At 38.9% G+C, this 16,061-nt stretch overlaps 1 protein-coding gene and 1 long non-coding RNA gene across 5 annotated transcripts in view; one reads left to right on the forward strand and one right to left on the reverse strand.

The window, feature by feature from the left end:
- Nucleotides 1-11,838, forward strand: E2F6 (E2F transcription factor 6). Of its 3 annotated transcripts, none has more exons than XM_026097166.2 (7): nt 1-470; nt 3,515-3,563; nt 5,076-5,292; nt 5,625-5,783; nt 6,713-6,827; nt 7,477-7,624; nt 9,096-11,838. In XM_026097166.2, exons 1-7 carry the CDS (start codon nt 414-416, stop codon nt 9,098-9,100), a joined length of 750 nt encoding a protein of 249 aa, XP_025952951.1. In that variant the 5' UTR covers nt 1-413; the 3' UTR covers nt 9,101-11,838. The 3 variants fall into 3 exon arrangements, with proteins under 3 accessions (XP_025952951.1, XP_025952952.1, XP_064364530.1); XM_026097167.2 differs by having other exon boundaries at nt 5,076-5,286; XM_064508460.1 differs by lacking the exon at nt 9,096-11,838 and having other exon boundaries at nt 7,463-7,624.
- Nucleotides 5,783-16,061, reverse strand: part of LOC135327806 (uncharacterized) — a 23,208-nt gene continuing 12,929 nt past the window's right edge. For both annotated transcript variants that reach the window (XR_010388185.1, XR_010388184.1), the window contains exons 2-3: nt 14,704-14,771; nt 5,783-6,083 (exon numbers count right to left, since the gene is read on the reverse strand). This is a non-coding gene — a long non-coding RNA (uncharacterized LOC135327806). The remainder of the gene's footprint in view (nt 6,084-14,703; nt 14,772-16,061) is intronic.

Genomic DNA, 16,061 nt, shown 5'->3' on the forward strand with positions numbered 1-16,061 from the left:
GAAGTCGCCGCTCGCCGCCCTTTTGCGGGGGGGGGGGAAGGTTCGTCGCCGTTGCCGCCCTTCGCGCGCCGCGCTCGCGCCCCCTCTCCGCGGAGCGGGCTGAGGCGGCGCGCGGGGGGTCGGGAAGGGGGGCAAGGGGCAGCCGAGCGCGCGCGGCCGCCGGGGCCTCTCTGCCGCCCAACCGTCGGCTCCCCGCGGGGGAGGGGGAGGGGAGGCCGGAGGCCCCCTGCCGCCCCCCTCCGCCCTCCTCCCCGAGGCTGGGTGGGGATGGCGGCGCCTTCTTCCGTCATGGACTCGCAGCCGCGCCGCCGAGGCCGCTAAGCGCCCTCCCAGCGCCTGCCCGCCGGGCGGGAGAGGCCTCCCTCGGCGCTAGGCCGCGGCCGGCCTGAGGAAGGAGGAGGGGCCGGGCAAACATGGCCACCCCCGCCAAGTGGGAGCGTCTGCGGCCCCTGCAGCCGGACACGCTGCGTGTGAGTGAGGGACACGGCGGGCGGGGAAGGGAGGTGCTGCCTGCGATGGGGTAGGGCGGGACGGCCCTGCAACGCCGTGCTCCCGCCGCTGAGCGTTTTACGGCGATCCCGGAGAGCCCTTGCTCTCACCTATCTTCAAGATATCCCTGAGCGGGGAAGATGTGGTGTGCCTGGCCCGAGGAGCACATAAAAGCCTAGTGGTGCGTCCCTCCCGCGTCGCGTTTTAGGAGGCTGCCCGGGAAAGGAAGCTGTTATAATTTAGTGATAGTGCAAAGCGATGCTTTTCTTAGCTGCGCTAACTCTAAGCAGTCAGTCAGGTTAACTACGTTGTAGATGAGTTTGAAAAATCAGTTGCATTCTGGGGCTTTATTTTGCTTTTCTCTGAACATCTACGAAGTTCAAGTAATTACTACTATGCAGTGTCTGGCATTACTTTTAGTAATGTTATGAGCTAGCTAATTAAAAACAGGTTTACTTTTAATTTTATGGCACTTTATTTAAAAAACGCTTGGTTTTATTAACTTCAGCATTTGGGCTGAATGTAATTGGTAGCATCATCTTCATGCCATGAAAACGTTTCTATGAATTTTTCCATCAGTAGTTGAAAATTTCTCACTGCAAGAGGTGATGATTTTTAGAGACAAAGGGCCTAGGGCACGATATAGTGCCAGGTGATGGGTCAGTCAGCCAGATGTGGTGCTGTCCTGAATCTGTTTCTCATGAACGAGGAAGTCGGGAATGTGGTAATCAGTAGCAGCCTTGGCCATGGGGGCCATCAAATAGTGGTGTTCAAGATACTGAGTGTAGTGAGGAAGACAAGTAGCCGAGTACAGATGCTGGACTTCAGGAAAACAGACTCCATCTTACTCAGGGAACTGGTAGCTGATATTTTTTTGGAAGGCTTTTTTTGGAACTTTGTAGGGCAGAGGAGCCCAAGAGCTGGGAGGTCTGGTAAGGACAACTTCAGTCAAGCACGGGAATATTCTGCCCAGGAATGTTCCATCAGGATACACAGCAAAACAAGCAGAAGTGTAGAGGCATGGCTATGCTTAAGCTGGGGAGGCGGGGGGAAGGTCTGCAGGAAGTCGGAGCAAAGGCAAGCTACAAAGGAGAAATAAAAACATTGTCTGGACATTTGGGTATGATGCTAGGAAAGCCACAGCTCATTTAGTGTTGAAACTGGCAAGGGATGTCAAGGGTGACAAAAAAGAACTTTTACCGCTACCTTAGTGGTAAAGGATAAACAGGAAAATGTGGATCTGCTGTTGAATGGGGCAAGTGATTTAAGGACAGCAGACACAGATGAGGTTGAAGTACTCAGCCTTTTTGTCTGGGTCTTCAGAAGCAAGGGCCTCTAGGCTCTTGTGTCTAAGGACAGGGCTCAAGGAGGAGAGGAGCTACCAGTAGTGGCGAAGTATCAAGTCAGGGATTTCTTGAGAAATCTCAATCCATACAAGTCTAATGGGACCCAACCAGGTGCTTCTAGAGGGATCTGAGAGAGCTGGCTGATATCACTGTGAGGTTTCTTTCTGACATTTTCAAGAGGTCGTGGAGATCAGGTGCAGGTTGGTCAGCCACACTTCAGTCTCTCAAAAACCATGGAGCAAGTTCTCTTGGAAGGCATTTCTGGAAACATGAAGGAGAAGGTGACTGGGAATAGCCAGCATGACTGTTCTTTTTCTTTTTCTTTGATGAAATGACTAGACCTGTAGACACAAAATATTGAATATCATGTACTTTAGCAGGACTTTTGAAACAGTGTCCCACAGCGTCCTTGTCTTCGAGTTGGGATGTTACTGATAGTCAGCCACTAGCTGCGTGAAAAACTGGCTGGATCATCAGGCTCAAAAGGTAGTGGTTAATGGTTTGTATTTCACCTAGGAGCAAGTTACAAGTGGAGTTTCTCAGGGATCTATGCTGGCATCTGTCCTGTTTAATATCTTTATTGGTGATCTGGAGGAGGACATGGAATGCACTCTTACCAAGTTTATGGATGACACCAAATGGGGAGGGGAAAGTGTGATACACCCCTAGGCACAGGCTGGAGAAATGTTTCAGCAGGACCTCCATGAAATTTAATAAGCTGAAAATTCAATTCAGACTGGAAATCCTGCCTCCTGAGCCCGTACCCTGCAGTGGTACGTGCTGGGGACTGAGTGGCTGGGGAACAGCTCTCCTGAAATGAGCTGGGGGTCCTGGTGGACAGTGGGCTAAATGTGAGCCAGCAGTGTGCCCCTTGCAGTGATGAAGCGCTATGGGATTGTATCAGCAGGAGCATAGCTAACAAATCAAAGGAAGTGATTATTCTTCTTTACTTGGCACTTGTTAAACCACTCCTGGATTACTCTGTCCAGTTTTAGGAACTCAGTACAGAAAGGATGTTGAGAAACTTGAGTGCTACCAGTAGAGATCCACCAAAAGCGGTCTGGGGATTAGAGCACATGAGCTATGAGGGAAGCTGAGGGAGCTGGGCTTGTTAAGCCATAGCAGTGTTCCAGTACTTACTAGGAGGTTGTTGAGAAGATGAAGCCAGGCACTTAGCAGTACATGATGGGAGGATTTGTTTGAATTGGGAAGGGGGAAAGGAATAAAGAAAGTAGTTGGGATCACTGTGTCAGTTTCAAGACCAGAGCAAACTCTGCTAGTCTGGAAGTCTAGTACAAAATAACCGTGATGCTGTATAATAGCTGGGTGGGTATCTTTTGTATGTGAGCTGTTACAGGGAATGTATGAAACTGGTGTTTATAGAACTTACACAGATACTGTTTTGTGTTGGGATCATTGCCTAAGTGTTAGGGAGTTTTTGGTGGCATTTCCTGCTTTCTAAGACAGAAGAAGATGTGTTGAGATTAAAGCTTGAAAATCTTGACAGGAATTAATAAGCAAGTCTCTCTTCTATCCAGTGAGATTCCTTCACAGTAGCACCTGCTGAGTTGTTGATGCTGTGATCCCTGTAGCAACTACAGCTGAGGTGGGAGGTCATCTGGAGAGGCTTCCTATGTAGATGAAATCTCATAACATCAGTTATCCTTTTAATTCTGCAGCCACCAGTGATCAACCTGAATGTGGAAGATGAGGTACAGTTTGTAAGAAGTAAGTTTCTGCATTCCATATGCAAAGATTATCCTTGAAGTATTTCATCCTTTTTTACAATGTCAAGTATGTGTTGTAAACCGAAGTGTTGTGTATCTAATAAAGACAGAATAGAAGGAATGCTGCACACTCGATGAAATAGCAAAGATAATGCAACACATTCTTCATTTTCCTCTTTTCATTCCATCTGCTGTAATTATACTTCCCCCTCCTATAATGAAAGTGAGCTTAAGGAAAAAATGAGTTAGAGAAAACTGGAACATCCTGCTGGAAAAATCTGTGTTTCAGCTGGTATTAACAAATGTAAATATAAGCTTAAGTGAATTTTTATGTCTGTCTTTTTTCTCACTAGCTGTACATTTTCTTACAGTAAGAGAGTCCAAAACCGGTTAGTGACTTGTCAAATCTGTCAATTCATATTAAACTGTCCACAAGCTTGCAGCAGTGGAACGGGTATGGTATACCATGAGTAAAAGCGCACATCTCATTCATCCTGGGAAAAATGTTGAAGATTATGAAGTAGAATGTGCTTCCCAGGGTAATTTCCTTACACGCATGTGTGCGCACACATACGCTCCCTTGAAGCATTAGGCTGTAACGCTCAGTGACACATTTTGATTGGCTAAAAAATACCTGATTAGCTTTGCAGGAGAAGTTTCAAGTAACAGCATGGTTTGACAGTCTTTCATTGACTCTAGCATCAGACCTCCTTGACTAGTGCATAGGCATCAAGTCTTTTTGGTGCTTTAAAACAAGGGAGTGCGCTGGTATGTGTACATAACAATCCGTAACTAACCAAGCTGTTCATCAGTAACTCTTCTGCTGTTTCTGAGAATATCCTGATACTGGGAGCATATAACACAGGGGTCTCTTTCAAACATGTGATGTCATGGTATCTGTTGATCTTCATCTGTATTAGTAAACTAAATAATGACATCACCAGCTCTTTGAGGCCAAATAGTACAACCTGTGTTTGTCTATATATTAAGTGCTTATATTCCAGAACAGATTGGTCACATCCAGACAGAAATAGTCCCTAAAACCAGGTTAACTCTTGAACTGTGAAATTATTTGGGAGACTGCAGCTTGACCTGGGACAAAAGGATATGAAGAGCCATTTTGAGTCTAACAGAGCAAATGTTAGAGTTCCAGTTCTCAGGCAGGGCCCTGGCACTATCTAATATACTAACTTACAGGGAACCTAAGTTTTTACTAGTATTCACTTAGTAGTTTGAGTCTACATAGCCTAGTGAACATATGGTTACATAACTGTTTATATCCATGTTAGCATGAAATTTGAAAACATGAAGATGCATGATTGCTTTTTAGGTACATCTTTATTGGTTTGCAGTAATTGTGTCTGGTTAACAGACTTTATATGATGCTGTCTCAATGTCACTGTTGTAAATAGTTGTAGTGTTTCAAGACTGTTATCTTCACTGGCGTTGTTTTCTTAAGAACCCCTTAATGTTGTTAGTAGTTTACACCAAATATTGTATCAAACCTTTACAGGGACTCTGAAAGTCACAAAGCCTCGATTTGATGCGTCCTTGGTTTATTTGACCCGAAAATTCATGGATCTTGTCAAAACAGCTCCAGATGGTGTCCTTGATTTAAACGAGGTAGCAACAACTCTTGGAGTAAGAAAACGAAGAGTATATGACATCACCAATGTGTTGGATGGAATCCATTTAATTCAGAAAAGATCTAAGAACCTTATCCAGTGGGTGTGAGTTGGCTTTGAAACTTCTAGTTTCTGAAACAATAAAACCCAGCAGTGCTAAGTAATGTTTATAGTTTGGAACTCAGAGTATTTTTGAGCGTATTTAATATAGTATGTAATTCAGACAGTTTAAGGACACAATAGAATTTAAGATAGTTTCATTTATCAAAAGTAATTAATGATTATCAAGTGTGTGTGGGGGAAGCAACAATGGAATGTATTTCAGCTGAGTAAAACATGCCAGAATTCCTTGTTGGTTCCTGTTAGTACACTTTCTGTATTCAATAAACAGGCTCTTACTTATATAAACATACTAGACAACTTTCATATTCTTTTAGAGGTTCTGATCTTGATCAAGTTGTTGGAAAGGCACCAGAGCAGCAAAAACTTAGAGATGAACTTTCTGACTTGTCAGCCATGGAAGAAGCTCTGGATGAATTAATCAAAGATTGTGCTCATCAGTTATTTGAACTAACAGATGACAAAGAAAATGCAAAATATCCTTTCGACTCTTGCATCACTTTATCTAACACATGATTTTGGTTACTAGTACTCAGGTATCTCGTAATAGCTTTAGGCAGATTCCACAGTTATGCAATAATACTTGATTATGTGTATAGGGAACTTGCTGGGTTCCTTTTTTATTAGTATGTATTAGTCGTGTGCCATCCTTTGCAGAATCATGTGCAGTCTAGCCCATTTCCAGGGGAGTGCTACTTGAATGACCTTTCCACTGCAGAAGTTTGAGAGGAGGTGGAGTTGGACTATTTTCCTACTTCTTTTCCTTTGGCACTTTGCTGTGGAAAGGAAAGCAGAGATCTCAGTTGCAGAGAGGGTAAGGAAGAGGACTACATTGAGATAAGGAGTCATTTTGAACAGTAATGAAGAGGAAATAATTAAAATGGAGGTGAAGCAATAGTCTCAGTACCCTGACCATAACCTTGTGCTCTCCATGATAGAATAATGTCTCAGGGACAGATCTTGACCTAGCGGTCAGATTGAGTTGATTAGATGAGAAAGAGGACCCAAAACAGAGTCCCAAGAACATTGAATGATATGGTGGTTACTTTTCTGTCTGTTGGGAAAATTCCAATGTAGTCTTATCTTACAGGTGGGTCTTGATAATAGAAAGGGGATTTACTTTTATTAATTTGAATGTGATACAAACATTGTCAAGTGGTTTTCTTTTTCAATACTGAATGTCTCAATCTTCTAAGTTTTTTTTTTTTCCCTTCTTAAATAGAGAGAAGGGCTATTCTCCTGTCAGCTACTACCTAATATTACAAAGCCTAATATTAAAGCAACCTGAACTGAACTATTTACTGCTTTTCTTAAGTAGGTCTTCTGCTTCAATGTAAGTTAACATCATACTCTTTGCTTCTGCCCATTAGCAAATCAATTTACAGAATCCTTGACCAATGTATACACTAGCTTATGTGACATATCAAGATATCCATAGCATTCAGGCATTTCAAGAACAGATTGTTATTGCAATCAAAGCCCCAGAAGAAACAAAATTGGAAGTACCAGCTCCTAAAGAAGTAAGTTTTATACATTTCTCTCCTAAAGGAACAAAAGCACTGGAATCTGACCTTGCAACAGCAATCAGGAATTGACTTCCAGTTTCTTTGTCATGTATAGCAAATATTAGTGCTTCCATTTTTCTTGTGTTCCACTAAAGAATGCAATAGGTATAATAGTCTAAGCTTATTTTTAGACTATCGGGATTTTTTGTTTACCTACATTATTAAACAGTAAGCATGTCTGAGCTTTAGATATTTGGTTTTGCTAGAGATAATGGAGCATCCGTAACAAGTGTTACTTATTTCCAGGGTCAGAATATGTTTGGTAATTATGTGGATAATGAAACTTCCAAAGTGCTGTTAACATTTGTCTACTAAAATATATATACAATTGTAAATCTAACCAAACAAGATAATAAAATAAGCATAATTTGATGATGATCTAACAGCAAATAAGTACTTTCTTATTGCTTATAGAATGGACAGTTATTGTCACTATAATACTGAAGTAGAACACACACAATACTGTAGCCAAAATCAAAAAGTTTTGGCACTTTAGTAGATTATGTCAAGGTAGATTTTCCATGGAGGTGTGGACTGTAGCAAAAATAGGTAACTAATTTGTAAGATTTATTCTTTTGTTTATATGCAAGTCCTTGTTTTATAGGATAGCATAGAAGTACATATAAAGAGCACAAAAGGACCTATTGATGTGTATTTATGTGAGGTGGAACAAGATAAGCCAGGTGCCAAAACTTTTGAAGATATGGATACTGTGACTTCTGAAACTAAGCCATCAGTACCTCCTGATGAAGGTAGCATCTTCTATTTACATATTTATCCCTGTGTAATTTTTTTAAATGCCTGTGATATTTAAAAGTACATATGATACTATTCTGATTAAGTTGAAAACTGTACAAGTATAATTTTCTGGGCATGGTTTAAGTGGCTTAAGCTGTGTGGGAGTATAGGAAATGCCTGAAATGGAACTTTATGGTGTGGTGTTATCTCATAAGAACAGCAGGCCAAGAGATTAGGCGTGTGTATCCATAGCAAGCCCCTCTTGTTCCCTGACCCCTTTCCTTCCCCTGCTGGTTACTGGTTTCCTGTCAGAGCTGACTGTTCTGTTGCACTCTGCTAATGGAACCGAGTGTGTGAGTTCTCAGCTGTTTCTATGCAGAGTCCAGCAGCTCAGCTAAATACTAGTTGTCACAAGAGCTAAGATTCTGTTTCATATAAGAGGGTGTGCTGCTTTCACTCATTAATTGTCCTGCCTAAAAGAGGGCAGGCAGAAAGGGAGACGGTGTTTTAAGCTCCTGAAACACGATTGGCTGGAATATTTTCTGTCAGAGTCCCAGTGTTGCAGGATATTGTGTTTCAAAAATAAACATGGCAGGAATTACAGTAGCTCAGAACACAAGAGATGATTTATTTTTAGTAATGCAACTTTATCGTTGAAGGGAGGAGTTGGTTTTTTAATCTTGGGCTCTTTTTTTTGCTTTTTTTTTAAAAAAAACTTTTTGTAGCTCCTACATTGCTTGCTGTTGTTTTGATTCATTTGCTTCATAAATTTCATAAATTATTTTTTTTCCTCTTCTAACCAAAATAAATCATAACAGGAATGACTTTTAACATTCTTAGGGTGACTCTTTGGAAAACATTTATGGAACATAATTCAGAATGAGAAAATGTGACCATCACAGAATTCAAGATTTGCTACAACTGTCTTGGAAATGTAGATTACCTATGTTTTGTTAGCTTGACAGATTCTTAAATGTACTATATAAGAATAACAAGTATTTTTTTTCTTTAAGGATGGTTTTGGGGAATGGAAAATATTAATAATGTAATTTGGAATAACTGGATTTGCTTCAGCATTCTTGCATAGCTACAGCAAAGCAATTGAAAATAGCCTCTTGAGTTTAACTTTGCCCCAGCTTCTGCGGAACTCTGCTTTTTAACTATCGCTTATACTCTTACTGAATCTCAAAGTTTATTCATCTTAGAAGATAAGTATATGATGGGTGATAAGCAGTATACTGATGTGCAAAACTGCACTCTTTGAATGATATATTTAACAGTATATTAACAGAATGAGTAACGTATTCAGACTTTCACTGTGTGTTTTTTTTAAGTATTTAAGTCATAGCAGGGAATATGCTTTACGAAATGGTTCTACATGTTTTGTATTAGAAGCAGGAACAGTGCATGCGTCAGTGCAGTGCTTACTCAGAAAAATATTTCCTGAAAGGCAGCAATTTTTTTCCTTTTTCACTTCTCTTTCAGAGTGAGATCTGCAAAAGCAAGCTGAGATGTGAGAGATGAATTACAACTGAAAATCTAATACAGAATGTAAATATCTGTGTTATAGAGCTTTTTCAAAACTGCTTGGAACTGCAAACTTACCAACTTGAAATGCTGCAAAATGTTTTAAATTTAAAACAGCAGTGGGTTGGTTGAGTGCTTTCACAGGACTGCTTATCTTCCCAGGTTAAAAGAAGACAGTTCCTAGAGTTGCTTTTAGGAGTTTTGTTTTCATACTTGCATGTGATCTACAGTGCTTTGGGAAAATGGCCCTTTTAGCTTATGAAATAACTTTGAATTGATGGAAAACAGGCAAGGAATAACTTCTAAAAATGAAGATCCTAAAACTATTTCTGAACAATCCACAGTCCTTATAAGAATGTATATAATAAAGAAATGCACTTTTCAGTTCTGAAGCTGCACTGCTGTTAAACAGAATTGTCAAATACAACTGTAACAAGGAACTGGTATATCAGAAGTCTTTATTGTAAGGAACAAGATGTAAATATCATGAAAGTTTTGCCTTACACTGTGTAGATGCTGTTTGCATTGTTTGCATCCAGCTCTGCATGAACTACGGTATCAACACTGAAGTTAAATAAGTGGGCTTTTTTGTATATATCTGTATCAAGTCTAGGTAGTTGTTGATGTAGATTTATGGAGATGATTTGCATTTCTGCCTTTGTACAGCAAAGAAATAAAATAAGCTTATAAAAATGGTCAGTCTAACAGTACTTAAACTTATGTTGGGGTTTGTCTTTAAATTGTTGCAATTCACTGGATAACTACAAACAGTAAAACTATTAAGAAAATTTGTAAATCTGATAAACATGGTGCTGGCAGCTAGCTTCTAGATCTGATTCTTGTGATGCCACAATACTGTAGCAATTGTCAGAAAAAGCTTGATTATCAGTAAATACTTAAATTAGTCACTCCATTGTCTAGAATTTACATATAGCATAGCCTGAAATTGGTACCATACTCTCTTTATGGCTTCACCTTGCAAAAATGCCAAATACTTTATGTTGAACTTCTGTGTTCATCTATCTTCAGTATCTGTAAAATGAAGCTTTAGAATTTTGAGACTGGATGTTCTTAGTGAATTAACTGTTACTCTACAATTGGCATACTTAACTTCATGTCTAGCATTAGAAAGTATTTCTTCATATTTTCCTGTGTGTGATTAAAAAGGGGGAGAGGAGGAAAAGAAAACCCTCAGAACACCAGCTCTTGGTTTTCCAGATCGTACAGTATCAACACCTACTTATCTTTTTCTAGCTATTTAGATATACTCAGATGATCACATTAAAGCTAATAACCCCTCCCTCCCCCAAATTTAACCAGCATCTGTACAGCTATTTTAGGCAGACACTGTGAAATCAGGTGTTTTATATTCCACTAATAAATAAAGCGGGACAGTTGACACCAAAGAACTTAAATATATGCTAATAAAAATTTAGAGTTAATCCCTTTATCTGATAAGTTTGTTAGTTCTGTTAAGTGTTATGGGAAATACACCAGACTAAAACTTGTGTCATAAAGTAATCTTGACTTTATGATTTAACAACTTCCAGCTCCAGATGATAGGACTTCAGTGTTGGATACTATCCTTGTGCATCTCTATAAAATACAAACTACAGGCTAAGCTACTGCAATAATAAAGCAAACTGAAAGCACGTCTCGTATATCGAGCACAGTAAAAAGGGGGAAGATGGTCCACCAATAAAGCTGGAGAGATGGGTGTAAAATTAGGAAATCAAGGTTTTGTATGTAAGGATTGTCTTTTTCCTTCAAAGGCTGCTTTCTCTCCTGGTGGCAGACGTGCAGTTTAATTTTTGCATTGGTGTTTTGAATGGGGGGGGGGGCGGCGGAGGGGGAAAGAGGGTTGTGTGTGAGAAAAGAATTGAGTCCTCTAGATTGGTTCAACAGCTTGTTTGCTGTAAAATGTGTAGAACAATTGCCAGAACAAAATAAGGAATCCTAAATGTTATCTTTTGGGGTGAGATTTTGTTATGTGACAGTTCAGCATTTTGACCTGGGGAGTAAGTGTACTTCTACAGGATGACTGTCTTTATAAATATTAAGGAAGACTGTTTCTAAAAGCAGAACATAATTTAAATTATTTAATTGGAGCATTAAGAATTGTTCATTTTAAATCCCTAGTGATTTTTTTCCTTCCTCCCTCTTTTGTGCAGGTTTTCTAGCTGTAGAAAAAAAATTATTTTTTAGCTTCAAGCTACACAATTGTCACAGTGAAATGGGAGAAGCTGTAATATGGCAGTTATATTTAAGCAATTTTTTTAAATATCTTAAATTGTTTTAATAGTGCACCTTCAGTAGAACCAATGGACTTGTGAAGATTTAAATCACTTGCTTGTTATTACGGTTACTTGAATATTTGTAGTATTATTCACCTGTGATACTGGAAAACCTTAAAGTATTGCATAGGCTCCAGAAGCCAGCTAACTTGCTGAAAAGATTAGACTTGGATTGTCAGAAGAGTTCTTGAGTGATGCTGAGCTTAAATACAAGTTACAAGCTCACTTAAAAAGTAGATGTGATAAGACCTTACTCTATGAATTTGTATAATAATTCTTGATTTTTTTTTTTGAAAGGTTCTTGAGTTAAGCTATTTTTGTTGAGCTCATACATGTCCATTTCAGCATATTTGTATGTGTAAGCACTTCCCTCAGGACTCTGCCTGTAATAAATTAAAAAGCTCTAATCTCTTTTTTGTCTTTTCTTTGATAAGAATGGCTGAGCCTCTAATTTTGCATTAATTGGTGGTAACACCAGCCAGGATCTGTAATTATAAAATACCCTGTTTTTGCTGACTCTGTACTTGGAGCAAACTCCACAATTTGCAGTGTGTCTGAACAGCAGTTCAGACCTAATTTGGTATGGGAGGTTACTCATCAGCATTTTTAAATGTGAATAAAGGTCTTTAAATAATGCAATTTGTAAAGAAGAGAGAGGATTGCTTAAAATTATTTTCTATAAAATATTTAAAATAAATTCCTTTATTTTCATTCACACATACCTTTTGTTGTGTGTGAGGTCTCATTTACAGGTCTGATTCAGTTACGCTGATTTCAAGAGTCACTCTAGCTCTTGTAATTTTCAGTGCTGAAGCTAGTGTGCTTGCCAGGCAACTGGTTAATCCTGAGTAGACGGAGTTTACTGCAAGCTCTAAACAATCTTGTCTTCTGTAATTTTGGTATATAGGCTTGCTCTGGCACAGTGCTGGAAGTTTATTAGCTGCTGTAGTGTTTTCCAGAGCAGAAAATCTGCTCTTTTTGGCTTGACTTCTGAGGTGCTAATAGTAATTTGTGTAAAGTATGTTGAGACTAAAATGATATGTTATACTTAGTTGTGTATTATTTGTATAAATCTACACGAGCATTCTCACATACAGATTTACTGATGGATGTGATTCTCATTTCTAAAAGACTATGGTATATGTTTGGAAGGAAAACTTGATGATTAGAGATAAAGAAGTCTTATTCTCTTCATGTACCTGCTGCTGTCATACATGATCCCTTTCCTTCCTTTCATCCTCCTGAAGTCTGATAATGGGCCCTATCTAAGGGCCTGTGACTATGTTATCGAAATATCCCACATGTACATGTGGGTGTACAGTAGCTTCTCACACTATGATCCATGAATCAGACAGTGTTTGTAATCATCCCTGGATTAAGGGACAAGGCTATAGGAGACAAATAATTATTAAATCCTAAAAGTTGTAGGAGCAAACCCAAAAGATAAGCACTGAAAACATCATTTACTGGCTCTTCTTAGGCCTCTAATATTTCATAGCATCCTTCTTAAAAAGGAAATCTTAGCATTAGCACTTGAAATGAAAGCTTCAGGAATCTAAAAATCTCTGCAAGAAGCTATACAAATTCCTGGAATAATTTTGCTTTCTTTATAGAGTCTAATGCAGATCCTGTACAGAACATTTTAGATAATGCAATATTCTTTTGGAGACAGACAAGCAATTTTGGTGGCATGGCTGTCATTTTCTAAGAAATTCTTTTTTCATCTATAGCTATGAAAATGTCACAAGCAGGTTAGAGTAGTTGTTGTTGCTTCTCTCACATGCAACCAAAGTGAATGTCATGAACAATTTAAAAAAAAAAAAAGTTTTTCTTGTGAACTAGAAAGTGTGTCAGCTATAAAATTTCAGCAAGTTGGGAAAGGGAACTTTTTTTTTTAATATATATATGTAATTACAGGGCACGCAAATTCTGAAGAGGTTTGTTGACTCCTAAAGCTAGGATTAAAATTGTATGCACAAACAGTGGCCTTAGAAGAGTTCATTTCTAAATGTGAAAAAGTTATCTGTCAAAATAAAAGTTCAAAGTCCAGTATAAGCATTTCAGAGTTTTTGGAGATAATAAAAATTTAAAGGGGATTATAAATCAAGAGATGGGCTCAAACCTTTAAGCACAAGTTAAGATCCAAGTATCTGCAAACTCAAGGAGTAAGACAAGGTCAATAGGCCCTGTGTTTATTACCCAGCTCATTAACAGTAAAGGTTGAATCTAGATTCAGACTTCTCTAAAGATCAAGATTTCTGAGTTAGCATAACCAGAATAATTGTGAGACAGCTGGGATTTGAACAGAAGAATTCCAGATCTGGCAACCTCAGCAAAAGCAGATTTCCCCTTTATTATTTGCAGCAGTAACTCTTTGTAGGCAGTTAACTGCTTGTTTTTTGTCTTTACAAGCACACAAAGAGGAGTTCTTGAACAAGGGTACCTTTATGACATATATCCTACTCAATAGTGCTGATAAACAGAAGAAAAGTGATAAAGTTTTAATGTGGCATCTGGAACCAAGAAAGGTATTAATGTGACTTTGGAAAGGAGGACACACAGTAAATGTCACCAATGCCGTTAACTGATCTGATCGATCTTTTCACAAACTGTGATGAAGCTGCTTTCTGAAATTCTGATACGCTAGGTTGTGTTCTGGCTTTCTTCTTGATCAGCAGTGTCCAGAAAATAAATTTTATCTAGAATGAATGAATGAACGAAAGTATTCCAGTCTTCCCCTGCTGAGAACCATGAACATTCAGACCATTTTTTTTCTGGCCTTATAGAAGCTGTGAAAGCAGCTCCTCTGACTAACAGCAGACACTGTACTATTACCTGGGCACTCAAGGATGAAAGTAGTTACTTGTGATAGCAGAAATTCCTCTTCATCAATCCTAATGCATTTCCCCAAAGAAAAAAGGAGACAACACTCATGTGCTGTCTTTATCCTTTAAAATAAAGGAGGTTCCACAGAATTTGTGCAGAGCAGTGTGATTTACCTTGTAATGCAACTCCACAAATCAGCAAAGAACCTTTATACCAAGCAATATTCATTTCAACCAATGGTGGTGATAATTTGTTTTGTTTTACCCAAGAAACAAATCATTGGGGGCAAAAATCCCTATGGTGTTATAGAAAGAATCAACCCTAACTGTACAGTAATGTGTGCAAGACACACAAAATGTCAAGAAGCTATCAGAGCTGATGATTTTACGTCCTTATTCAGCTGAAGGTAAAACAAACACCTGTGAAATGACACAAAATGATCCTACCCTGGGAGAGTATTCACAAGGGAAATGCAGAGATTCGTCTCAAGAACTGCTGGATCACATCCTGTGATCTGAAAGTAAAAGAAAAATACTTCCGAAACGTTAGTGCACCTGTTCTACAATAATTTCAACCTGTCCCTGTACCTTTAATGTCTCTTTTGAGGTCACATAAATCTTAATTGCAGATTCTTTTTCTCAGAGTACTAAATAAAAGAATAAATACAAATATCAGTCTTTTAATTGCCAGATCTGGCTCATAGGTTGGCAGTTTCTCAATGCACAGATCCGTGGTTTTGATTTGTTTGTGAAGTGTCAAAGGCACTGACAGCCCTAGGTGGATGAATAGCACAAAAGGGAAATATGGATTACTGAATATTTATTGTGTACTTACTTCTTTCCTCCAATTTGAAAGGCTCCAGACTATAGTGTAAATTTACTGCACATTTAATCTTAGGAATCACACCTTTCTTTCAAAAGGGATTAACTTTGTGACATTAAAATGATCACTTAATATAGTCTTAAAAGAAAATATCTTCCGAATTAAAATATCTTCTATTCCTAAAGTGTAAAACACTGTTCCTTTATTCACAGAGAAACTAGACAGCGGTATCTGTTACAATCTGGATAGGAGAAGTTGGAAGGCTGTCCAGATATTGTCTGCATGCTGTATATATATTTCTGAAAATTTGTTGCCTAGAAATGAAAACAAGACAATGATAATTGTTTATATAGATGTTCCCTGAAAACTTCTCATGTATTTATGCTCCCTCTGCTGGCTTTACACCAGCTTTTAGCAAACTGTCCTTAAAAGTGACAAGTGGGAGCTATTGCTGTGGGATAAGGATGGAAGTCTGCAAAGCTGCGTGCATGTTTTGGAGAGAAAATGATACAGCTGTATAAAAAATCTCCAATCCCCCAAAACAACCAAAAAACTTTTTACCACCTTTGACATAAAAATTGGTCAGGCTAGTGGCTCTTCAATTAATACTTTCTTATCAGTTTAACAAAATTGAGGTACTTTGAGGACATTCTGATTTTCAACCAGAAGTGGTCATTCAACAGTGCACTTTACTGACAGCAAACAGGGGCTTTGAAATGGCTGCCTAGTAAAGTGAAAAATGTATTTTGAACTGAATTGTTAGAGTTTCATATTTTGTAGAGGAAAATCCCAGTTTACAAATGCTTCACAATGGTAATACTAGTAGTATAGAGGAATCTCTGAGCTTGAGAGCTGTGGTTACCAGAAAAAGCAGACTTGGGTATTCTGTTTCCACATAGAGAGAATCTCAGTGTTGGGTCCTCTAAGGACAGTTCTACTTACACATAAAACCATGTATCCAACTGAAGGTATCAACACCAAA

The sequence above is a fragment of the Dromaius novaehollandiae genome, chromosome 3 (assembly GCF_036370855.1).
Source record: "Dromaius novaehollandiae isolate bDroNov1 chromosome 3, bDroNov1.hap1, whole genome shotgun sequence".
NCBI lineage: Eukaryota > Metazoa > Chordata > Aves > Casuariiformes > Dromaiidae > Dromaius > Dromaius novaehollandiae.